The sequence below is a fragment of the Aquarana catesbeiana genome, linkage group LG12, assembly GCF_042186555.1.
Source record: "Aquarana catesbeiana isolate 2022-GZ linkage group LG12, ASM4218655v1, whole genome shotgun sequence".
NCBI classification, from domain to species: domain Eukaryota; kingdom Metazoa; phylum Chordata; class Amphibia; order Anura; family Ranidae; genus Aquarana; species Aquarana catesbeiana.
The window spans coordinates 121,645,552-121,672,212 of record NC_133335.1 but is presented as its reverse complement, the minus strand read 5'-3'; the positions used below and the strand labels follow the sequence as shown (position 1 = coordinate 121,672,212).

Here is a 26,661-nt window from a genome sequence, read left to right as displayed (position 1 = left end):
TGGCACTACAAGTGCACTAGGAGAACCTATAGGAAACAGCTAAAAAGAAACACAGGCAATAAATAAAATTCAAGATTTTATCAGATAATTATTTATTTTTTTTAAATATTTAGACATTGTCTGGCATAGCAATGCCCCAACCCCCCCCCCCCCCCCCCCCCCCGTAAAATTGACCTATTTCTGGTGAACTTCACGGGCGCTTTGGGGTGCCAAGCCAGGACAGCTAGTATCCAGGCCCATCAGGAGATTAGCAGGAAGTCTGGCCTCAGGCCCAACTGAGGCAAGATAATTTTGGGCATAATTGTGTAATATGCAGCAGGATAATATGATGTACTATATGCCATATGTATTGCTGTCAGAAACAGGTGGAACCGGCTAGCCATTATCCCGAAGGCATTCTCAATGACTCTTCAGGCTCTGGTCAGCCGGTGGTGAGGGTCCTCTGGGAGAATGGCCTCATCAGGTGCTCGCCCAGACCGAATGCTTCATCGGCAATAAAGATAAATGGGAGTCCTTCAACGTTGTCTGCAGCAGGTGGCAATGCCAGGCCACCACTCTGCAGATGTGCGTAGAACTCGGTCTGGGCGAAGACTCCCCCCTCCGGCCAGACTTCCCCACGTCCACATAGAGGAACTCATATTGCGCCGACACCACCGCCATCAACACTATACTATTAAAACCCTTATAATTGTAATAGCAAGACCCCAAATTGGTTGGTGGCACGATGTGGACGTGCTTCCCATCTATAGCCCCTCCACAGTTGGGAAAGTGCCAACAGTAGGCAAAATTGGAGGCCACAGTCTGCCATTCCTGTGGTGTTGAAGGAAACTGCGAAATCAAAACAGAAAAAAAAAAGATATTAATACTTTTGCACATAGCACGTCAACATAACATTCTTGCCCAACATCAGTATACCATTTATTTTATTTTAAGGAGTATTTAAAGACAAAAATATAAGGCCCACTTATCAGATTCCTCACCCTCTCTGATGGCCCATTGTAAAAATTTTTTTTTTGGGGGGGGGGGGGGGGGGGGTTCGAGCTGAGTTTGGGACTCAAGGGAAAAAAAGCCTCTGGCTGAATTTAAGGACAGCAATAACATTTGGACACATTTTAGGGGGTGTTTAGGGTAAAGCACTACAATGGATCTGACAAAATACATTAAGTGACTAGGCTAGGAATATGACAGGATAGCATGCTGGGGAGGTTTGTGAAGGCAAATATGCATGAAGGACAAAAAAGGAGCATTAAAAGCTTAAAGCATGCATGAGGATAAAGGGGACATTTACAGCATATTACAGTCATGGTAATTAGGGAATGATGAAAGAAATACAATACATTAGCAAACATTAAATACATAGAATGTGATGTTAAAGGAGAAAACTTACCCTAATATAGTCCTTCTGAAGGACCTGAATGATGGCAGAACAGGTCTCTTGGATAACAATCCCCAGAGCCTGGGGGGAGATGCCTGTAGAGAACTTGAGGTCCTGTAGACTTCTCCCTGTCGCCATGTACTGCAACGTGGCGACTAGCCTCTGCTCCGGAGTGATGGCTTGCCACATGCAGGTGTCCTGCTTCATAATATAAGGGGACAGCAAAGCCAACAGCTGGTGAAAAACTGGGTCCGTCATCCTGAGACAGTTCCTGAAATCATCAGGATTATTCTCCTGGATCTCGCGCAGCAAAGGCATATGAAAGAATTTGTCACGGTGGAGTAACCAATTCTTGGTCCATGAACTCCTCCCCACCCTGTTCATGGACTGGGCTTGTGTCCAAGTATGAACCCCAACACCAAGCCCCCACACAGCACGAACTCTACGACGAGTATGTACCCACAACATGAATTCAAAACTGTCGGCTGCTCAGAATGAATGAACAGAACGCACTGAAGAACAGCAAGGCCTGTGAAGAGCAAGCTGAAAATCAGAAACGAGTGGACAAGAACACACTGCAAAACAGATATGAACTGAATACACGCACTGAAGAACAGATACAAACCCACAAGCACAAACTGAAGAGCAGTAAAACAATCTGAAAAGCACAAGTCTGAAAAGCGTGAATCATCTCTTAATAAACTTCTACTAACACCAGATTAGCAGGAGCCCAAAGGGTGGCGCACTGGCTGTTGAACTTCCTTTCTCTAGTGCCGTCGTATGCGTTGTACATCACCTCGTTCTGGACAGTCAGAATTTGGTGTGACCGTGTGTATGCAAGACAGCTTGTGCGGAATTCCGCCGCTATTTCCCACCGTTATTCCGACGGGAAAACCGGTTGTGTGTACAGGGCATTAAAAGCATACATCGTGGCCCTTGCTATTATGGGGCCTTTAGTACCCCAGATCAGAGTATTTTGGATTTGAACCATTGAGTGGCTTTAACAGGGACCTGGATCGGCAAAGTACAGAAAGAATATAGTATCCTGGGTAGGATTGTCATTTTTCTTAAATAATTTTTTTTCTTTAGATAAAAAAAAAACCAAAAAAAAAAAACCCATAAATATACATACATATACCGAAGCAAAAGGTACTTTTCCATTACATAAATGGTCATTACATGTATAAAATATGCATAATTCTTAAATTTATCTAGATATTTCCTGACAATCTGGTCACATGCCCTGTTCTAGATAACAACACCAGCACACACGTACTTGTGCCAAAAATCCAGGGTTAACCCCATTTAAGTAGCAATACCCAGCAGTCTTCCCATGACCAGATCCACCGGGGCCATTCCCAGTACATTCAGCCATGGCCCTCATAACTTTTCGAATTTCTGAGCAGAGCCCCTATGTTGATAGATTACCTTTACCTTCTGGAGCACATCTCCCATTTGTGTTAATCCACTGCTTAAGCATAGGGGGATCCTCTGATATCCAATGAGTCATAATTACTTTGCGTGCCTGAAACAGGGATCTGATGATGGCTACCCTAGTACACTCCTCCCAGTCCATCTCATCTAGTGTGTATATATAAAAGGCAATGTCTCAGGCTTGTGGACACCGAAACCTGAAACACTCTGTTTATGGTGTCCACCACCCCCTTCCAGTAGGGGTGAAGCTTTGGGCACCTCCGCAGTAGGTGGACCAGGTCTCCGTGATCCCTCTTACATCTGGTGCAAAGCGGAGTAGGTCGAAGGCCCATAAGAAACAGTCTATGTGGGGTATAATACACTCTGAACAGTAAATACAGCTGCGACAATCTGTGCAATATATTTAAGGAGCATGTGGGTACTGCCTGCAGGACTTCCTCCCACTGGTCTCCATCAGTCGGGCCCACCGCCCCCTCCCACTTTTCCAACATTCGCAGCGGGTATTTATTCATGAAGTTTTGTAATAGCATATTATAGCATTGTGATATAAAGCCCTTAGTATTGGGCGCTCTTGCTATTAAGTTAAACAATGGAGTCGGGGAGCGGACCCACTCCGAAGATTTGCCCTGGGCTGTTATAGCATGTTTTAGTTGCCTATAATAAAATCTCATAAACTGCGGCAACCCGAAAAGGCCTTGCAAGGTTTCAAACGTAAGCAATTTTCCATTGTGGAGAATCTGGCTAAGATGGACCACCCCATACCTTTTCCATAGTTTGCCGTGCTGAAGTTGAGCTAGTTCTGGGTATGAGTCATTATCCCAGATGGGTCTATAGTCTGTGTATCCCGTCACCCCTTGCAGATATCTAGTCTTATTCCAGATTTTTTGGATAAGATTATATGTCGGGAATAATTTATTTGGTTTTCCTAATACTGTTGACTCCAGAGCAGTTGATATCGAGTCCCTCCCCACCGTGTGTAGCATTATTAATTCAGAAGAGTCGCCGGTCCCCCCCCCTCCCTGTCCATTCTTGTGTGGATCATACCTATCAACTGTTGCAGCTGCGCAGCAATATAATTTAGCCAGGGATTCGGGAGGGCGAGCCCTCCCTCATCATTTAGGCCTTTAAAGATGTTCAAGTTTAATTCTAGGTGCGCAGTTTTTCCAAATAAGTGTACGAAACAGGGAGTTAACCATTCTAAACACCTTTAGAGTCACTACCGTCGGGGCATTGTGGAGCACATTTAGCAGTTGTGGCATGAGAATCATTATAATGAGATTCACTCTGCCTGTTACCGACAGGCAGAGCGAGTTCCACGTTTTAATCTGGTCTCTGAATCTTTGTAGCAGCGGGGAGACATTCAGTCTTCCATAATCACAGATGTTGGGTGTCACCTAAATAACCAAGTATCTAAACAAAGTAGCTAGTGGCACTGTAACAGAGGTCGGGGGCGGCCCACCCTCATCAATCAGCATCAGAGAAGATTTAGTCCAGTTTATCTGAAGGCCTGAGTATCTACCAAACTCTCCCACAGTAGCCATTGCCTCTCTGAGAGAGCCCTCCACATCACCTAGTACGATCATAGTAATAATGCATACAGCATTATTTTCTCTTGTTTGTTCCCATATTTAAATCCTACAATTCCTGGGTTTGCTCTCACTTTTATCGCCGGGGGCTCAATGGCTAACGCAAACAGCAGGGGTGACAAGGGACACCCCTGGCGTGTGCCTCTTCCCGACGCAAAAGTGCGGGACATAGCTCCAGCCGCCCGGATAGTTGCTTGAGGGCTGTGGTACAGCAGATTCACCCAGGAATTATAAGACTCTCCAAATCCGAAGCGGCGAAGAATCTCCTAGAGGTACTCCCATCCAACGCTATCGAAAGCCTTCATAGCGTCCAATGAGAGCAAGGCCCCTCTGCCCTGCGTTATCCGCCGGAGATTGCATATTAAGGTAAAGCCTCCTTAAGTTGACAGCCGTTGACTTATTAGGCATAAAGCTGGCCTGATCAAGGTGAACAATTCCTGTGATGACCCCATTCAGCCTAAGTGCCAGAATTTTGGCCAGAAGCTTAATATCACTCTGTAGCAGCGATATGGGTCTGTATGAGCCCGGGTCCATAGGGTCCTTTCCAGGCTTCAATATGAGGACAATGTTAGCCATGGCCATTGAAGAAGGCAAAGCCCTCCACTCCCTAGCTGCGTTAAACACTACTAAAAGCTTGGGCAGGAGTATATCTGCATATTGTTTATATACCTCCATGGGTATCTCATCCTCCCCAGGGGCCTTGCAGTTGGGAAACACCGCTAGTGCTATCTGTAGCTCCTCTAAAGTAATAGGGGCATCTAAAACCCTTCTTTGTTCCGCCGCAAGTTGTGGAAAATCAATGCTTTGTAAGTAATCCGTAAGCTCCGTTTGGGTATACTGTCCAGTCCAAAGATAGAGATTCTCGTAGAATCTGGTCTTCCAGAATTAAGTCGGGAGTTCACTATCCTGCCCTCTGTCGTTTTGATATCCCTGATAGTCAGGGAACGTTGTTGGGAGTTAGCTATCCTGGCCAGCATGCGCCCCGTGCTTTCCCCTTCCTCATAGAAAGCAACCTTGGAGAAAAAGAGCTTTTTCTCTGCCGTGGAGGTCAGCAGTCGCTCATAAACTGATTGAGCCGACTGCCACGCCTCCCTGGCCGAGTCTGACGAGGCTTGTACATATGCCTCCTCCAGAGTCGCTACCCGTTTTTCAAGGTCCTTTCTGGGCCCTGAGGAGTTCTTCTTTACCTTTTATTAATTTCAGAAATAAGTAGCCCCCTAACATATACCTTAAAAGCGTCCCACATTGTCGCCGGGGAGTTAGTAAAGTCCCTTCCGTCCAGAAATTCCCCCATGCTCCGCTCCATCTCATCGTGTGTCAAAAATAGTTTTAGCCAGTAGGCATTGAATTTCCACGGGGCTCTAGGGAGTGTGGACGGCGGGGATACAATCAAATATATCACTACATGCGAGTGATCCGAGACACTGCGGGGCTTATACAACACTTCTGATATGGATGGGAGCATGGCCGGGTTACCCACGGCAAGGTCAATTCTGGACAGTGTTCCATGAGTCTTGGAGAAGCAAGAAAATTGTTTATCAGCAGGATGCTTAAACCTCCATATATCAAACCAACCCACTTTGTTCAGTAATCTCAGCAATGGAGACTCCCTCGATGCGGCAGAGACCCCCAAACATGGGTGTCTGTCCATGGAGGGACTCAGCCAGCAGTTAAAGTCACCCACTATCAGTAGCGGTAGATCCGGTTTGCCCTCCAAATATGTCAGCAGTAGTCAGAGTACCGCCACCGAAAATGGCGGGGGTATATACACACAAGCCAGAATACAATATACTTTTCCCACTCGGCAATGCAAAAAAATGAATCGGCCCTCATTATCAACACAGACATCAATTTCCTGAAAATCTATGGAATTGTGGATCATTACACTCACACCCCTGGAATAGGAGGTGTGAGTGGAATGATAGACCCTGCCCACCCATGCATATCTATGGCAAGATTTTGTTTCATTGGTTAAATGCGTTTCTTGCAACATAAAATCATAGGGTGATATTTCTTCATACATGTAGATACCATCATGCGCTTAAGTGGGGAGCCCAAACCTCTGACATTCCAAGACACTATTGGTAATTCAGCCATCTGAAAAAAGCAGACATATCCTCAAGGAGAAATGCCATATTCAACCAGAGTACGGAGAGTGATATGATAGATGTAAATCTCCTTGGTCAGGTATACTCAGGGGTTCCCCTTTCCACACAACCAGAATAGATACAGGCCTCAGGTACAGTGTCCAAGTACGGGGCATAATGTCATAGTAGGTGGACGCCATCTCAGAAGTGTCAGGAAATGCAAAGTCCTGCGACCAGAGCACAGTAGCGTGCAAGCATAGCTTTCGGTATAAGTAAAAAAAAAGATGATAATGCAGAAAAAAAAACAAAGAAAAACCAGGCTGTCAACAGGACAACCCTATGATTGAAAACTAGAAACCGGAACCAACATGGTGATCTTGATTTTCCCCTTACATAGAGGAAGCGCATGTTTTTTTTTCTTGCCTACTTCACAAGATTGCTCACAAGTCACATGGTAATATAACGTCTCCCAGCAGCATAATACAGGGGATTTCCCCTGAAGTGCAGAATTCACCCTTCAACAGAAAAAGATGTACAAAGGGAAACAGAGGCATGTATTCATGCAAACAAAAAGAGGGGGGGAAACCCCAACAACACCCAGGGGCCATAGGTGTGCGCAGCCTCTTGCATTAGGGTGTGCACCCCAAAGCTCAAATACATATGCATGTGTATATGTACTGATGGTGTCAGTAGGACAGTGGACAGCGTCAGTAGTTTTATTTTTATTCTTTTTAAAGTATTTTATTTTGTAACATTTTTTTAGGGATGAAATATCAGTGGGGGAATATGCACCACACAAGGCGATTAGGGTGTGCCCAGGCACACCTGGCACACCCTGTGCGCACGGCTATGCAGGGGGCAATAAGTGAGCTTCCAACAACTTTCCTGTAGTAATCCTATGAAGGTCTCCAGAGAGGCTCAAGTATAGTTGAGTCAAGCAGGTCTGTCTCCATCTTCATCCCTAGCTCAGTGGCGTAGGGCCTGTTTGTTGCGATCCAGCCACAAGGCCGCCTCCTGGGCCAGCTCAAAGAAATGGGACTGTCTATTCGCTGTAACTCTGAGTTTGGCTGGGTACAACATAGCATAAGGTAGCTGCAAAGCTCGTAGGCGCCTCTTAACATCCGAGAATTTGGCTCTGGATTTCTGCACCTCCGCCAAGAAGTCTGGGTAAAACGACACTCTAACCCCATTTACCTGTATATTGGCTTTTTCTCGTGCGTTTCTCAGCACTGCTTCCCTATCTCAGTAATGCAGAAGCCGGGCCAGTATAGGTCTGGGGGAAGCTCCTGGTTGTGGCGGGCGGCCTGGTGTGCGATGCGCCCGTTCAACTGTAAAGAAAGGGGAAAAACCTTCCTTCCCAAATATCTGTCAGCCATGTTTCAACAAAGGCAGTGGTATCTCTCCCCTCCGTTCTCTTGGGCAGTCCTACGATGCGAATATTATTGCGACACAGGCGATTTTCCATATCGTCAGCTCTATTGTTAGTGTCTTTGGCAAGTTGATAAGCAGCATGGGCCTCACAAGCAACTGGCTGAAGTCTGTCTTCTACCTCGCTGACCCTGCTCTCCACAGCAGTCGTGCGCTCTCTGATTTTTTGCAAGTCCTGCCTTAGCAGGGAGACATCTTCTCTCAACCCTCCAAATTGCTCCTTAAGGGTGTTCACAGAGGCTGTGCACACATGCACAGCCTTAAGTATGTCAGCCAGAGAGGGTTGCACTGTGTCCTCAGCGTCAGTGTCAGCAGGAAGGGGGTTGATCTGTCTGGAAGACTGTCTTCATACCCTTCAGTGTGCAATGTATCCTGTGTTAAAGTCTCAGGATTGTCATTTTCAGAGGCAATCCTACCCTTCCATGACAAACTTAGGTTTGTCAATGCCTGCAAGTCTTCTAATAGCCTAACAAATAGAGTAGGGTAGTTGGCCTTCTAAGGGGTTATTTCCTTGTTTTTTACATTTCTGTCAGCATCAGTGTACTGATGATGATGAAGATGATTATTTTGTAATGTGGTTAAATGGTTGTTTATTATAGAAGATGCAGTAGTGGTGTATTCTCCTTAGAGGGAAAATATGGAATCCATTCCATGCGACCCCTACAGACAGAATTTAATCTGAAATAAACAAAGTGGACGCTTAGTTTTAACCCTTTAAAAAAAAAGCCGACTCCACTGGATGATATATAATCAGCAGATCACTTATATCGACACATGGTGAAATTAGAGAACGTTGGCAATAATACTAAATGGAGTTGGCTTTTTATCTTTATATCTGCTATGTACGGATTTGGACTTGTTTGATCTCGAAGGAGATAATGTTTAGAACTCATGCATTTATGATCTAGGATTATTTGGGCTTCTATTCGCAGCTGTTTTTCAAGTGTTAAAACCAAGCGCCTACTTTTGTTTTTTGTTTTTTTTTTTATTGGTAAATGTCGTGTACCTACACCTTTTGGGGTGGGCTGCTGGTTTTGTATCTTTTTTGGAATGTTCAATTTTTTTTAATTTTAAATAATTCAATATTTCTTTGTTTTCTATATTGGCTCCAATATTTTGTGAGGAACTGTATAAGGAGGCACCCCATTTTGTGTATCCTATAGAATTCAATATGAATCTAACGTGTCACAACTGGGTGAATAACAGAATAAGGGTATCCTAGTGTTCCTGATTCCATTTTGCTCAGATCTTTTTACCCCTTCAGGTGATTGTGTTGGAGGGAATTGCAAGTTCTCAATGCTACTGACTGCTGCTGCCTCAGCTTGGCATGATACCTGTCACAATGCCAAGCTACTCACTTTTGTGTGTTTATGGTCAAATCACATTGCTGGAGAATCAGGCTTCATCTGAGGTGCTTGCTGTTCTCCCCAGCAACCCTATTCAGCCAACTAACTGTGGTGGGCAAGTACTGTAAAGCTGCAACAATACAAATGGTGGGGCAGCTTCGGCGGTGCCTGTCTGATCACAAGACACTTATTTTTCGGGGAGGTATATGCTAACTTTAGGAAGATACTTCTTGCTTAGGTAAAGGATGAGATCTTCCTCGCTTGGCTCATCCTTCTGGTCCAGGACTGCACTTGAGCTGTAGGTAGTGTCAATGGTTTGCACCAGAACCTGACATGTGAAATTCGGAGCCTGTGTTAAGGGTATACTGGCCAGTACAACCTTCAAGGCCTGCCTTTACACACTGGCATCCAAGATGCCATTTTATGCTGTTTCCTGTTAGATTGGCTCAGCTGAACCCTTGACCAATCTAGTTGCAATAAGTTCCTTTCTGTAGCCGGCTGTACGCAAGAATGACATAACTTGTGTTTTGGCTTAAAGAGCAGGCCAAGCCTTGATGGCCTCAACCTTTCTCCCCAGTGTATCTCAACATATCTGCTGTCCTGGGTGCTGAAGCTGTCCATCTGACATTTTTCTGGGTTTGACTGTTAAATCGGCCACTGCCAATTTGTCAAGGACAAAAGGTGTTCTTCCAAGGTAGGCCTGAACACTGAAAGGTACCCCATGTTTGCAACTGCAGATGTTTCCAATCTTCGAGAAGGTCATTCTTGATTCTCCCTGCGAGGCAACTGGTGCCTTCTTGGTTGCATTACTGACATATTCAACAATCCAAAAAGGGTGTGAAGGCTGATTCTTCCAGAGCCTCTGGTGTTAGAGTGGTTGGCCCATACCCCCTGCTCAGGCAGTTGCCAGTTGATCCAACAACTCCTTATTCCTCAGCATAGAGTAGGTATGAGCATTAGGGATGGCATTCAGTTTCTTTCTAGTCCACGCAGAACCTGGTTGTCTGACCCCTTTTGGAGACCAAGACTACTAGTGACACCCAGGGCCTGCTGAACTCCTGAATGACCCCTAACTGCAGCATTCCCCTAATCTTCTTTGTCCTGTCAATCTGCACCTCCAACAGAATGAGGTGGGACAACTGTTTGATGGGGGATGCACCCTGCTGCCTGAAGGCAGATGCTTACAATAGGTATAACCTGTCTTCCTGTGGAAGTTCCTGTTTTTCTTGCCCTTGTTTGTGCCCTCATGTTAATTGAGCCTGCCAGGTGCAACTTGTTACAGAGTCTTGACATTACGCTGTGTTTTCTCAGTTTGACCTGTGAGTTGGAAGAAACCAAGATGTCAAGGTTAACATTTTTTCACCGTTTTTAGAAAGGTTGCTGTCTCCTATAGGTGAACCCACATACAATGTGCTGGCTCCAAGCCCCTGAGAAGCTACCTGGAAATGCTGCCAAAATGTAGCCTGTTACTCTGCTGGAGTGATCACACCCTTGGGGGGTTGGGGGGGGGGGGAGGGGAAGGGGGGTCATGGGAGCCTAATCAGGGTTCCTGGTGGGAGTCTTCAGCCTGGAGATCCCCATTGACTTATACAGCCAATATTGGACTTAGTGCCTTAAAGGATTATTGCCAATGTGTGGACTCTAAGAACTTGTACTACATCTTATGAATTATTTGCCTGAATTGACTTGGTTGCTTTATGGACTTGGTTCTGCCTAAAGTACGCACACTTTATGGGGTACTGGAAAAGATTTGTATAAGAACTATTAACAGTGCAGTTCTGAAGAGACATTTTTATCAACAACTACCTCCTAGTAAAGGATTATAGTTTGTTTACTTGCTTTGCCTGGTTTTAATTCTCTCAAAGGGCTGCATGTACAATGTATCAAAAGAACAGCGCTCGCAACACAACAAGGGGACTGAGTTAGAGGAAGATGCAGTATATGGGTCTAAAACAGAGTGCTATCCAGAGGAAGTTAATGTGTCATTGTTATAATATCATATCCACTAGATACATTTTACAGTAACTCCTTTTTCCTCATGGATATGTTTTGCTTTTTAGACAACATGCAAAAGTCTTGTGGTATGACCGAGCAAGGTATGTCTTCTTGGAATTCTGTGTAGAAAACAGTCGAGATGTCAAGGTGGAAATTGAAAGCAATAAAGTTATTTTCAGGTAAGTAATACTTCTAGGGGAGGCGTGTGTGTGTATATTTTTTTATTCTCTCTTCATAAACCGAGCAACATTCCCCTGATGATGTAAGGGATACCATATGGAGGTATCCAGCAAGGATGACCAGATCAGTGGGCCGTACCTTAAGAAATCAGGCTGAAGGAAGTTTAAATTAAGTTTATTAAGACAAATAATACAATTCCAACACCAGTAAACCATAAACAATATAAAGTGCTACATAAACTTGAAAGTGCAGCAACCCAAATAACTTAACTGACTATGTACAAATGGAGGGAGCACACATGAGCAGGGCAAGGTCAGGACAGTGACAGGAAACAAGGGTAGCAGGGAGCAAGGTACTGAAAGCAGGGAGCCGGTCTCAGTATCAGGTACAGGAACAAAGATAAAGATCAGGCAGGGACACGGCTCACAGGAAGAACAATGAAGCACTGAACTTGTCGGAATTTTATATACCTTCCAGCAGCCCATGTCAGGTGCAGCCTAATTACTCGGACTCGCAAGCTGCTGGGTGACATCCACTGGTGGCCACCCGAACTGCGCCCTTCAACTCTGGGAACAGTGCCACCAGCAGATGACCCAGGTAATGACACAAGTCCTGACAGTCCCGTCCCCCCTCCCTCCCTTGAAGAGTGGCCTTTGGATGCTCCAGTCTGCCTTGAACCTGAAAGTCCATGTGGGTGCAGGATAAGTCAAAAAAAAGTTTTCCCCTCTGTCTGAGGATTCTCTCGCACTCAGGCCAAAGTCTTTCAACCCCCTGGATGGCCTGCCACCCAAGTCTGTTAACTGGTCATGCTCCCCACCACCAGGGTCTGGAAGCTGACTGGTTACCGCACTGTCGGGGGCCGAAAGCTGTCTGGGTTCCCCACAGGCCAGACCCTTGAAGAGGTGCAACATCTGAAACGTAAACATCCCTAATGCAGCACATATCCCAACACTGGGACTCCAAAGGCCAGCTGAAGGCCTAACACCAGAATCCCTGGTCCATACATTTACCCTGATGCCAGAGTGTCCCATTGCAATTGGACCTTCTACATTTGGGTTGCCAGAAACAGCCACACAGGTCTACCCAAGGCATTGGTCATCCAGCAAGGGTCCCCTAATGTACCTGGGATTTCAGAGGTACCACCTAGGTTAGGGTAAGGCTCAGATGGCACTCTGGACTTTCCAAGAAGACCTCTATTTCTAGGGCTGAACTGGGGAATGCGGCTCTCGCTTTCTTTATCTGGACTATCAGGCCTTGGCACGATACGTGGTACCGAAAACTAGTTGGGCAGCAGGCACAAAACAATCAGCAGCAGACTGATTATATATTATAGTGGGGACGGAAAGTATTCAGACCCCCTTAAAATTTTCACTTTGTTATATTGCAGCCATTCGCTAAAATAATTTTTAAGTTAATTTATTTTTCCTCATTAATGTACACACAGCACCCCATATTGACAGAAAAACACAGAATTGTTGAAATTTTTGCAGATTTATTAAAAAAGGAAAAACTGAAATATCACATGGTCCTAAGTATTCAGACCCTTTCCTCAGTATTTAGTAGGAGCACCCTTTTGATCTAATATAGCCATGAGTCTTTTTAGAAAAGATGCAACAAGTTTTCCACACCTGGATTTAGCGATCCTCTGCCATTCCTCCTTGCAGATCCTCTCCAGTTCTGTCAGGTTGGATGGTAAACGTTGGTGGACAGCCATTTTTAGGTCTCTCCAGAAATGCTCAATTGGGTTTAAGTCAGGGCTCCGGCTGGGCCATTCAAGAACAGTCAGAGTTGTTGTGAAGCCACTCCTTCATTATTTTAGCTGTGTGCTTAGGGTCATTGTCTTGTTGGAAGGTAAACCTTCGGCCCAGTCTGAGGTTCTGAGCACTCTGGAGAAGGTTTTTGTCCAGGATATCCCTGTACTTGGCCACATTCATCTTTCCCTCGATTTGCAACCTGTCGTCCTGTCCCTTCAGCTGAAAAACACCCCCACAGCATGATGCTGTCACCACCATGCTTCACTGTTGGGACTGTATTGGACAGGTGATGAGCAGTGCCTGGTTTTCTCCACACATACCGCTTAGAATTAAGACCAAAAAGTTCTTTCTTGGTCTCATCAGACCAAAGAATCTTATTTCTCACCATCTTGGAGTCTTTCAGGTGTTTTTTTAGCAAACTCCATGCGGGCTTTCATGTGTCTTGCACTGAGGAGAGGCTTCCGCCGAGCCACTCTGCCATAAAGCCCCGACTGGTGGAGGGCTGCAGTGAATGTTGACTTTCTACAACTTTCTCCCATCTCCCGACTGCATCTCTGGAGCTCAGCCACAGTGATGTTTGGGTTCTTCTTTACCTCTCTCACCAAGGCTCTTCTCCCCCGATAGCTCAGTTTGGCCAGTCAGCCAGCTCTAGGAAGGGTTCTGGTCATCCCACAACGTCTTCCATTTAAGGATTATGGAGGCCACTGTGCTCTTAGGAACCTTTTATGTGCAGCAGAAATTTTTTTGTAACCTTGGCCAGATCTGTGCTTTGCCACAATTCTGTCTCTGAGCTCTTCAGACAGTTCCTTTTGACCTCATGATTCTCATTTGCTCTGACATGCACTGTGAGCTGTAAGGTCTTATATAGACAGGTGTGTAGCTTTCCTAATCAAGTCCAATCAGTATAATGAAACACAGCTGGACTCAAATGAAGGTGTAGAACTATCTCAAGGATTATCAGAAGAAATGGACAGCACCAGTTAAATATGATTGTCACAGAAAAATGTCTGAATACTTAGGACCAGGTGTTTTTCTGTCAATATGGGGTGCTGTGTGTACATTAATGAGGAAAAAATATGAACTTAAATGATTTTAGCAAATGGCTGCAATATAACAAAGAGTGAAAAATTTAAGGGGATCTGAATACTTTCCGTCCCCACTGTGTGTGTGTATGTATATGTATATGTATATATATATATATATATATATATATATATATATATATATATATATATATATATATATATATATATATATATATATATATATATATATATATATATATATATATATATAAATAGATGAGTTGATAGAAGTGCAGCAATCAATTTAGGAAGGATATCAAATCTAATAATAATGTGTAATCACACTTGCTTCTACCAGCCGTGTGCCCCAGCCTCTCATCTCAAAGACCCCAACGGGTCTAATGATGTTTGGGTAAATTTTATCCTTAATGGCACTCTCCACTCTTCTCCTCCTAGAGCACCAGACCAGGCAGAGGTAAACGGCAGTGGTGTCAAATAAATGTATACAGTGTTATCCCGCTGTGCTAAATACGTACTCCTTAATCTCCTCCACTTTCCTCTGTATAAAAGTCGTACAAGATGAAGGATATCTCTATAGTGCAGTAATTCCAAAAAAACATTTTTGTTATTCAAAGCAGTAACTTGCATTTAAAATTGGAAACATTCAGCATCAATTTTATTTCAGGGACTTCTGGTCTTGGCTGCGACCAGAAGTAATGTCACTCGTGACTTTCTCAAGGGCTGGAGTCGGGTAGACCTAGCCGGAGTTAAATAGGCTTCCTACTGTCATGGCAAAACAATAGCGGTCATTTTTAAACTTCAAATATACAAACGTGGCAAATGATCTAAAACACAGATGCAAATGTAAGTCATTCAAAGCATAACATAAAAGGTAAATAATAGTAAAACCCCTAAAATAATTAAATTATAATGATAAACAATGCTACCTAATTACGACCTCTAGTGGTGAATAATAGAAATAAAATATCTATGAAAAAAAAAATCCTCAAATTAAGGGATGACTACTAGATGAGAAACCCAGATAATAAATTAAAAACCAGAAATAAAACCTATAAGATCAAAATCAATGTTCTGTCGTTCTCAGCGCTACAGTGAGCGTGGAGGAGCAGAGCAGGACAGCTGCTGATTGACAGGCAGCAGCTCTATGCTCGGATCTGTAAGAACTGAGCCATTGGCGGTGTTCGATGGCTCTGTTCTCAGTACAGAGACGCCGGAGGACAGATGCAGCATCTGTCTTCTACAGACCAGAATCCCAGAGGACAAGAAGCCCAAAACCAGTGGCTCGCATTCCCTCCCCAAGCAATGTGCTTCCTGTGACCACAAATTGGCAGCTGGCTGGGCCAAACCTTGTTGCCAAACCTGTATAAACAAACCAGTGGCAAAAAAAAAATCATCTGCCTGATGTTGGGGTTATGATCTCCGTGCAGGCCACCCCAAACTCGCTCATCCATGTCTTTATGGACCTTGGTTTGTGCACTGGTGCGCAGTCATGTTGGAGCAGGAAGGGGACATCCCCAAACTGTTCCCACAAAGTTGGGAGCATGAAATTGTCCTAGTATGTTGAAGCCTTTAGAGCTCCCTTCATTGGAACTGAGGCGCCAAGCCCAACCCCTAAAAAATCAACCCCACACCATAATCCCCCCCCCCCCCCTTCACCAAGTTATTTGGACCAATGCACAAAGCAAGGTCCATAAAGACATAAATGAGTGAGTTTGGGGTGTAGGAACCTGACTGGTCTGTTTTGAGTCTTGACCTCAACCCGATGGAACACCTTTGGGAGGAATTAGAGCGGAGACTGTGAGCCAGGCCTTCTCGTCCATCATCAGTGCCTGACCTCACAAATGCGCTTCTGGAAGAATGGTCAAACATTCCCATAGACACACTCCTAAACCTTGTGGACAGCCGTCCCAGAAAAGTTGAAGCTGTTATCGCTGCAAAGGGTGGGCCAACTCAATATTGAACCCTACGGACAATACATTGTACATAAAAAACAAAAAAACAAAAAACAATAAAAAAAAACAAAAAAAAAAATGGTGATTTGTAGTTCATACACACGCGATCAAAGGAATTGGCAGCAATCAAATGCAATTGCGTATAATCTTCAAAAGCAAACACAAAGGCATTTAACTATAAATGTGTATAAACTGTGATTAACTAAAGTATAGCAAAATACCCTATTTAATTGTAAATTTCCCCACCATCCGTGGCTGAAGGGAGGAAACTACTTCTGATAGAACAATACACAAAATACAATTTTAATGTATCCTTAAGTTATAAGCTTTCAGTATAACAACAGGAAAACAAACTCTAGTTTCTACTGACAATAACCCTCAACTTTACAACATATCTAGTACCCAATCTCACCATACACAGATCAATTTCAGGAATTCACAATAGATATATATAGAGCTACAGGGAAGAATTTAGCAAATGAATTCACCATGCACAATACCCTGCAATAGACCACCATGAAATACTACTAAGGTTTCTTTCCTAGGTGTGAGCAAGAAGGTCGTGTTTTGTTTTTTTGTTTTTTTTTCTTTTCTACTGTCCTCCTGTATTTTAATGTTTGTGTCCATTGACTATAAAATCCGCCCAACTAAATATTGACTGTCTTCTTCTGTCTTGAAAAATCAAATTTGAAGCTTTTTTTTTTTTTGTTTGTTTTGTTTCTTTACCTGGCCACTAGGGGTTATTATCCAAGTCTCAGGGATGAGGATCTGAGTTCCCTGCAAGATTTATTTGAAATTTAATTTATCATGATAAAGGAATATATGTCATACTGAAGTTGACATGATGGCTGTCTTCCTTTTTATAATGTACCTGGTGCATTGGTGTTAATGCCAGGAAACATCCTTATTACATGAGAAAAGGATTTTTGTGGTGATCAACCACGATGCAGATGTCATTTATTCATGAATAGAACTATTTCTTTTTTTAATTCTTTTATTTCTTTCTAAGATCGTACAGTTTATTGTCAAAAACAGATGACAGTGTATATAAGAAACAGAAACGTGTAACAGAAGGGGTTAGAAGTTATAGAGTAGTGTCAAATGACGATTCCCTCGGTTATGCACTCTGTAGAATACATGTATGGCTGAGGCTGTATGACGGACATGTCCGTGAGCTAAACCTGGGAGGCTTCCAGACTGTCATCCTAATAACCCACTTAGGCTAGTATAGCTACCAAGGCCATTAAGTGAGAAACACATTCAAAGCTGACTGGGAGGGTTGCCTCCCAAGTATCAGCTGAGCCCAGCCATGGGACACAACAGACGGGTGATGTAAAATCGGATATTCATATCTGACTAAACCAGCCCATGACTGGGAGCAATTTGGGGAAGGGACAACTAGGGGAGAGAGGAAGGGGGGGATAGGACTCCCCGAATGGGGGGGGAGGGGGGTAAAGAGAGGGGTAGGTAAGAAGGTAGAGGGGTTAAGGGGGGGGGAAAGGAAGATGGAGACGGTGCCCCCCCCCCCCCCCGACTAGGGAGTAACCCGAGCCCCAAGGATCATTCAGGCTGTGCAACCTCTTGGAGGTATGCTTCAGAGTAGATGTAAGGTTGCCATGGTCGCCATGTCTTCCGGAAGGCCTCCTCCCTACCGTACAAGGTGGCAGTGAGATCCTCCGTGTTTCTTAGTTCATTCACCTTGGCAAACCACTGGAACTTCGTTAGTGGAATCTCTGATCTTCAACACAAGGGGATGCATGCCTTGGAGGCGTTCACTAACTGGATGGTAAGGGAGGCTTTGTATTTCTTGATGGGTCATTTAGAGAGGTGCAGCAAGCAAGCCCTGGGATCCCCCTCCAGAGTGACATTAGTCAGGTGCTTGATCGTGCGTGCCACCTCCAGCCAGTAGGGTTTGATTGTGGGGCAGTCCCAAAAGATGTGGAGCATCGTTCCCTCTTCCACTCCACAACGCCAGCAAAGACTGGGGACTTGTGGGAAGAAACGGTGCAGAGTAGTAGGCACTCTATACCATCGGGTCATAATTTTATAGCGTGTCTCTTGGACTCTGGTGGCCAAGGATGACTTCTGGGCAAAGTGTAGAATCTTCTCCCTCTGTGAGTCATTGAATCGAACTCCTAAATCCGCTTCCCACTTAGAAAGGAAGGGGGGGGTAAACCCTTCTGCTGGTGAAATCAGGGAGGAGTAGATTAGAGAATAGACCGTGGCGGATCAGTTCTCTGCGGTGGCAGATTTGTTCCAGTTCCGTGAACTGGCGTGATATGCCCCGGGTCCGTGCGCACCGGCGTAAAAAGTTACGCAGTTGGAGACCGCTCCAAAAGTCCAGTGGGGGTCTGCAGCCGACATCCCCGGTTCTGCCGTTCGGACCCCCGTGGTCAAACGCCTAAAAATAGGACCTTGACGACCGGGTGGGAAGTCCGGGTTACCCAAGATTGGCACCATAGGGGAAGGCATCAGAGATATTGAATCAGAGATATTGAGGAGTGTCGGAAGGCATCTCTGGCCACCTGTATTGTGCTTCCTAGCGCGGGATGGTCGGTGATGTCACTCGGCAGAGGGGTGTCGATCCACAGCCAGCTCTTGGCCATTCCGTCGGAGTCCTCCAACTCCATTGCCACCCATTGTTTAGCCCTTGCGTGGCAATGCCAGTCGACCACTCTAGTGAGATGTGGCGCCCTGTAGGAGGCCTTCATGTCTGGGAGGCCGACTCCGCCCTTGTGCTTTGCCATATGGAGGAGTTGCAGTCTGATACACGGTTTTCGATGCGACCAGACAGTCGCGAAACATTGAGTCGATGCGCTTAAAGAATGGAGGGGGAGGCGGATGGGAAGGGCTTGTAGCAAGTAACGCACCCTAGGCAAGGCGGTCATCTTAATGGCATTGCATCATCCAAACTATGTCAAAGTAAGGGAATTCCAGTGGTGAAGGTCCATTTTGAGACATAGGAGTAATGGGGCGAAGTTCGCCTGATACAAGTTTGCAGGGTCAGAGGTAATGTCAACTCCCAGATAGGGAATAGTGTTGGTCGCCCAGCGTAGTTGGTATTCTGAACGCAGGCGGCGGACAATGTCTTTGCCCACTCTGATGTTAAGTAGGGAGGATTTGGTTAGGTTGATTTGAAACCGAGAGAGCCCCATACTCCTGTATGGAATGAAGTAGGTTAGGGAGCGAAGCTAGTGGATCTGTTAGGAAGAAGATGAGGTCATCCGCAAAGGTGGCTACTTTATGGGACCCAGAAGTTTTGTGGTAACCGATAATGCCTGAATTCGCCCTTATCCTACATAAGCAGGGTTCCAGTGAGAGTATGAAGATCAGCGGGGACAGGGGGCAGCCCTGTTGTGTACCATAGCGAATGTTAAAGTAGCTGGACCTTGTCTCGTTTACCTTGACTGCAGTGGTAGGGTGGGAGTAAAGGGATAGGATCCAAGTGAGCATCGACGAACGAAGTCCGATGTGCTCTAGGGTGGCCTGTATAAAAAAACAATCTACACGGTCGAAAGCCTTCTCCACGTCTGACAGCAAGAGAAGGGGTCGCCCTGATGTCTTGGCCGCATGGATTAGGTTTACCACCCTGATGGTGTTATCACGGGGTTCCCGTTGCGGTACGAAACCCGCTTGGCCCTTATGAATTAAGCTTGGTATATGTAAGAGTATCCTATTGGCCGGTATCTTGGCGAACAATTTTAGGTCGGTGTTCAAGAGAGCTATCAGCCGGTAGCTCCCACACCGCAGTGGGTCCTTCCCCTTCTTTGGGATAAGGGATATGTAGGCTCTTAAGGTATCTATCAGAAAGGAATTGCCTTCTGTGATCGAGTTGAGGGCAGATACCAAAGGTTGAAATAGCTCTCAAAAAAGGCCTTGTAGTATGTTTTAGTGAAACCGCCAGGGCCTGGGGCTTTCCTTGGTTTCGAGTTTGCAAGTGCTACACCCAGCTCCGCTGTAGTAATGGGTTCCTCCAGTTCTTCCTGAACCGTGGTCGGGAGTGAGGGCATGCCAGATGTGACTAGGTATGACCGTGGGGTGAATCCCCCAGCAGGGTTAGGGTCACCAGAAGGTGCAGTGCTCTGGCTAGCAACGTGCAGGGTTTATTTGAGGGTTCGTACATCGTATGGCATGCCCATGCCAGTTTTTGTTCTTTGTTTTGTGAAATAGAAGTGAGCTAAGTTCTTCGCGTGCTTTGAGGAGTTCCCGGTGGGTAGAATGTGCGAGACTAGCTTTATGGGAGCACTCAAGGGAACGGATCTGGGTAAGGAGTTCGTCTGTGCGATGTGTTCTCTCCCGTTTAAGGCGGGCTCCTATTTTAATTAAGGTGCCCCTTACAACGGTCTTGTGGGCCTCCTATACCATCAGGGGGTTGGTAACTGAGGCTTTGTTGATGGAGAAATACTCCTGCAACGTGGCCAGTACCTCTGAGCGGGTCCCCTCCGATTGCAGCAGAGCCTCATTTAGTCTCCACGAAGGAGGAGTTCGGGTCACCAGGCCCAACTGAAGTGTCAGGTGTATCGGTGCATGGTCCGAAAACGAAATGACATCAATGGATGTAGACACCACCCTAGATAACTCTTTATGTGACAACAGCAAATAGTCCAGTCTCGAATAGGAGTGATGGACTTGGGAAAAAAATGAATAGTCCCGATCCTGGGGATGTAGCAGTTGCCAGGGGTCTATCAGACGCAGGGCGTGCAGATCTGCTTTCATCCGCTTAAGACGGCATACGAGAGATGGGATGCGCCGCGTGAGGCGTCCAGTGATGGATCCATTGGAAAATTGAGGTTCCCCCCCGAAAATGAGCATCCCCCTCCGAGAACTGATATAGCAGCTTCCGCAAGAATTGTGGATGGTCCACATTGGGGAAGTATACATTGACAAAGGTGACCTGCACATCAAACACCCTCTCTTTCAGGAGAAGGAAGCTGCCCTGTAGATCTATCCGCTGTGCCTCAGACGTTCACAGCACCAACTTTTCCATAAGGATGCTGACCCCCTTGGACTTGGAAATGGGCGATATGCTGTGGTATGCCGTCGGGAATGCCCCATTAGTCAATTTAGGAATACGTTCACCATGGAAGTGCGTTTCCTGTAAAAAGGCAATTTGAGTTCTGCCTTTGCGCAAGTCAGCTAGGAGCTGCGAGCGCTTTTCTGGTAAGTTAAGGCCACGTACATTGAGGGAGGTGACCTTCAGGAGACCCATAGTGACATCTAGCGTGATGGCGTCCACTGCTAGTAAAATGAAAAAAGCAATGGTCCCTGGCCAAAATCCTCACCCAGTCAATGGGCAACACCACCGGGGGGGAGAATGGGACAATGAGAGGGGTAGAGGAGTAGGGAGAGGAGAGAAAGTGGGGGGGGGGGGGGGGGGTTAGGGAAAAACTGATCTTTAAATGCAATTACTCTATGGACCCCCGACTAGCACTTATGGTGCCCAAGTGGGAAGTGGGCGGCCGCCCTAATTGAGGGTAGTCAGGGCAGTGAGGGTTGCTTTTAACCAAGCAATGGTATAACAGGTTAAACAGAAAAATCATTACGTTAGGAGATTCACAGGATGAGGGCAGTGAGAACCATATAAAATATAACATTAGAACCAACTTAACAACATATATGCTCTAATGAACAACTTGTGCTTATGCGGCAAATAATGAGGTCCAGCTTCTGTAGCCGCACAGTGTTGAAGTGCCGGGAGGGGTCCCCGGGGTGAAAGGACTTTGCATGTGCGACATGTACCAACAGGTAAAGTATGCACAGAGTCCCCGCGCCCCGCCCCCTAGGCACCAGGCCGGGGCACCATCCTCCTGTGAAAATAAACACTCGCTGTATTAGGGAGAAAAAATATGGTTAGGAATGCAATAATAAGACTAGTCACATTGATAATAACGTTATGTCAACCTGATACAGGTCTATTTCCCGGACATGGGAAGGTCAGCATACAACGTCTGCTGAGAAGGGGGGGGGTGAGGTTCGGTGAACATCCAGGTGGACCCAGACACCAGGTCTCTCCGTGGTTCAGTTAGGCATGGCCCTCGTATTAGCTGCCGTAGATACTAAATATGGCCCATGGTTCAGGGTGTGAGGCCTGTCCGCCGGACCCCAGCCTACATAGCCAGCCCCCCCACCGCATACCAGGAAGGAAGGCAGGCCGGGGGACGACAAGCAAGGCTACATGAGCCAACTCATGTTGCAGCCTAATACCATATAGTGCAGAATTTCCCTCCTCCCCACCGGGAACCCCCCCCCCGTGCAAAAGTCGTACAGGGTAAAAAAGTTCTGCCTCTGCTGGAGGCATGTCGGAACAGTCATTTACAAAAAGAAGAACCCCCCCCCCCCCCCCCAAAGTCAGCAGAAACATGTCCTATAGTTTAGCCAAGATCTTGAGAGTAGTCAGGTCTGTTCCGAGAGCGGCCATAAAAAGGGGGAAACTGCATAGTCTTATCAGTCTGTGGAGTAGGGAAAGCGGTCAGTCCTCAGATGATGTCGGATGTAATCTGGCAGTCTCGCGATTCGGGACACGTGAACGCGATTGCCTGACCCGTTGCCTGGGACCAGGTGTCTCTTGTGAAAGCAGGTAATCAAACCAGTTGGGGACACTGACCGCTGGCTTGGCGATGAAGCTAAACAGGTCAGGGAGTTGGTCAGGTGTGCGGAGATGGAACTCTGATCCTTGCTTCCTAACGATCAAGTGGAAGGGATGGCCCCAGCGGTAGGTGACTTCAGCTTCCCGCATCACCTCCAGCAGTGGTCGCAGCAGGCCTCACATGACAGGGGTTTGCCTGGAGATATCAGGAAAGATCAGTTTGGGGGCCCCGTCAAAGTCAATCGGACCCTTTTCCCACGCCAGGTGTAGGATCTCTTCCTTGATTGTGAAAAAGTGCACCCTGCAGAGAACATCACGGGGGAGATCCATGGTGGCTGATGCCCATGGTGTGGAAGGAGGGGCCCTGGGGCCTGGTATACGGTGGACCCTATCTAGTTCCAGGTCAGCGGTAGGTGGCTTACCCAGAACCTGGTTCAGGATAGCTACAACAGTAGAGCAGAGATCTGGACCCATGTCGGCCTCAGGGATGCCTCGGAGGCATAGATTGTTCCGCCTGCTCCTGTTCTTGCCGTCATCGAGCCGCAGGTGGACATCTACAAGATGGCGGCGGAAAGCCTTGTGTTCTGTCTCCAAGGAGGTAATGCAGGCATCAGTGGTTGCATTGGAGGATTCTATCACTGTTACCCTCTCCTCTACTGTTTCAGATCGTGCAGCTCCCTTGTGAGAGCGTTCACTATCGAGGCTGCCATGGCATTTAAGTCCTGCTTAGTGGGCAGACCCGATACCATATCCCTTAGGGATCCCTCTATGATGTCACTCGTTCCCCCTGCACTCTCAGTGTTCAGCTGTGTGTCTGTGAACGGGATGGCAGGGGACTGTATTGGGGAGTGCGCCCTGTGAATGAGAGGGGAAAATCCTCCACTGCTGCGGCCCCCGCCTGTGTGCCCCTCTTACATGATGCTGCGGCGGTGCTCGCCGGGGGAACTCGTGGCAGTGCCATCTTGCTCTGTGCGTCCGTCGAGGAGACTGGGTGCTGCCGCAGTAAATGAGTGATTTCGGGTCCCCTCCGTTCCTCGGCGGCCAGCAGGTGTTTGCGGTCCCCTGGCATGTGAAGCTGGATCGTCTGGAGTGCGCTACGGGTGGCTCTTGGGCCGTTCCTGTGCAGAGCTCCTGTCGGTGCATCCTCACGCTGCCATAGTTAAGCCACGCCCCCGATGTTTTGAGTAAAACTATTTCATAGATTATCATATTCTATACAGTATGCACATACTCTCAGTTCATCTCAGTTCATTTATCTGAATATATCATGTCCTTCACAGTATACTATAATATCTCATAATTTCATGATATGACATTTCATTTCGGACAGATGCATCGTGTTTTATACCGAGAAATATTTATACATCCTTTTGAGAGTCCATTCCAACATTATACTTGACAATCTCATGATTTTGCTTGATACGATATTAAAGTGGTTGTAAAGTTAGGGTGATAAAACACTGCCACCCCCTCTGTTTTTTTTTTTTTTTTTTTTTTTTTTTTTTTATATCAAGAGCTACAGCACTAGGTGGTGTGTGTGGTGTTGTTTTTTTTTTTTTTTTATTTATTTTTTTTATTCTAATTGTAAATGCCTTTTTTTATCTCACAGCAATAACTTGTTGTCAGTGACTTTCTGCTGCTTGGTCTTCCCGATGTAAAGAATGCAGAGGGAGGGGCTGAGATAACCTTCTGACATCAGCCAGTGTTCTGCTGGCGGATAATGACCCCCCTGTACTTCGCAGGTGCAGTGCTTGCGCAGTACGTACCACAACGGAGCCGCCCAAAATAGTCGACAATGAACAGCTGTGAGTGAGCTGTACACGGCGCCTGTGCAATGACTACGACAGACCCTGCCACACCCTCCCGATGCTCGTGCAACTCTGCAAGGGGCGGGTGTATTACTGTTATCTCGTGTAAGGGGTGGATAGCTACAGAAGAGGGCGAATTTTAAATTGATGGGCAGAGCTGATAAGTTGGGGGTGGTTTTAGCAAATTGCAAAACCCGCCCTTCATTTGTTTAACCACTTCAATACCAGGCACTTAGACACCTTCCCACCCAAGCCAATTTTCAGCTTTCAGCACTGTCGCAAATGACAATTGCGCGTTCATACAACACTGTACTCAAACAATTTTTTTTATCATTTTGTTCCCACAAATAGAGCTTTTTTTGGTGGTATTTGATCACCTCCTGCGATTTTTATTTTTTGTGCAGCAAATAAAAAAAAAAAGACCGAAAATTTTGAAAAAAAACAAGTTTTTCTTTGTTTCTGTTAAAATTTTTTGTAAATAAGTACGTTTTCTTCTTCAATGACGGGCACTGATAAGGCGGCACTGATGGGCACCGATGAGGTGGCACCATTGAGGTACTGATGGGCACTGATGGGCACTCATAAGTGGCACTGATGGGCACTCATAGGTGGCATGGATGGGCACTGGGTGGCATGGATGGGCACTGATGGGTGGCATGGATGGGCACGGATGGGCACTGATGGGTGGCACTGATGGGTGACATTGCTGGGCATCATTGATTTTATTTTGATACATTATTGTGGGCACTGACTGGCACAGATTGGGCATCATTTGCACATGTGGATGGCCATGGGTCCTGGTGGTCTAGTGTGGGCATCCGAGGGGGGGGCTGTGCAGATAAACAATCAGCGCAGACCCCCCCGTCAGGAGAGCCGCCGATCGACTGTCCTCGCATCTGTCAGACGCGAGTGGGGAAAAGCCGATCACCGGCTTTTCCTGTTTACATCGTGATCAGCCATAATTGGACATGGCTGATCACGTGGTAAAGAGCCTCCACCGGAGGCTCTTTACCGAGATCGGTGGAGCGGTCGGTGTGTCAGACTGACACACCGCTCCACTGATCGCCGCAATGCGTGCCCCCAGACGTGTAGTTTATTGTTAAAACCACCCCTATGTTATCAGCTCTGCCCATCAATTTAAAATTCAGCCTCTTCTGTAGCCATCCGCCCCTTACACGATATAACAGTAATAAACTCACCCCTTGCAGAGTAGCACAAGCATCGGATGCGTGTGGCACAATGTCGTGGTCATTGCGCAGGCGCTGTGTACAGCTGACTCACAGCTGTTCATCTTCGGCTATTTTTGCAGGCTCGATTGTGGTTCGTACTGCACAAGCGCTGCACCTGCGCAGTACAGGGGGGGGTCATTATCCGCCAGGGGACCTTTTTCGGCAGGACAGCGGCTAGCAGAGGAATGTCATGTGATCTTTGTGAGATAAGGAATTTACGATTAGAGTTTTAAAAAAAACAGATGCCTAGTATTTAAGATCTTGATAAAACAGAGGGGATGCAAGTTATTTTTCTCTAGTCATCTTCCAGGATGGCATAACCTGAGAGATGACTGGTCCACCTGACAGGAAACACAATCAACATACAAGGTTAAAAGGCCCCTCCCTTCCCCCTGCACCTCAGTTCTTGATTGTGTTTCCCGGCAGCGAAACGTTTGTTTTTTTTTTTTTTTTTTTCCTCAGACCTGAAGCTGGTAGCGGATGGTCCCCCCCCGAGGGCTGGATGCCAAAGCCTGGGAAGGGTGGCGGGTCCAGCCAGGGTCCTGTCCCTTCTCAGGGGGCCCCCAATGGCCGGGGGAGAGGTTCTTCCCTGGCAAGGAGCCTCCCGGGTACAGAGGGGTATCCCGGAACTCCTGTGAGCACATACCTCATGCCTTTACCTTCCACCCAGTCAGGTACAGAGGTGATGAAGGAACTGGGGCTCAGGCTGGTGTCTAGGCGGTAGAGGACGCCAGCTCAGGTTGGTACCTGTAGTGCTTTGAGGGCTGGTGGACATTTTGGACTCTCATAGTGAATGCTGAAGCTCCTGTGTATGGAGGAAGCATTCCGGCCGGGTGGAGTAAGATGGCGGCGTTT

At 46.4% G+C, this 26,661-nt stretch overlaps 1 protein-coding gene across 4 annotated transcripts in view; it reads left to right on the top strand.

Annotated features, from left to right (window-relative positions):
• The window catches only part of PTGES3L (prostaglandin E synthase 3 like), a 372,186-nt gene that overhangs the window by 31,335 nt on the left and 314,190 nt on the right, over nt 1-26,661 (top strand). For all 4 annotated transcript variants that reach the window (XM_073608309.1, XM_073608307.1, XM_073608308.1 and 1 more), the window contains exon 2: nt 11,317-11,430. In XM_073608309.1, coding sequence (XP_073464410.1) covers nt 11,317-11,430 — 114 coding nt within the window. The remainder of the gene's footprint in view (nt 1-11,316; nt 11,431-26,661) is intronic.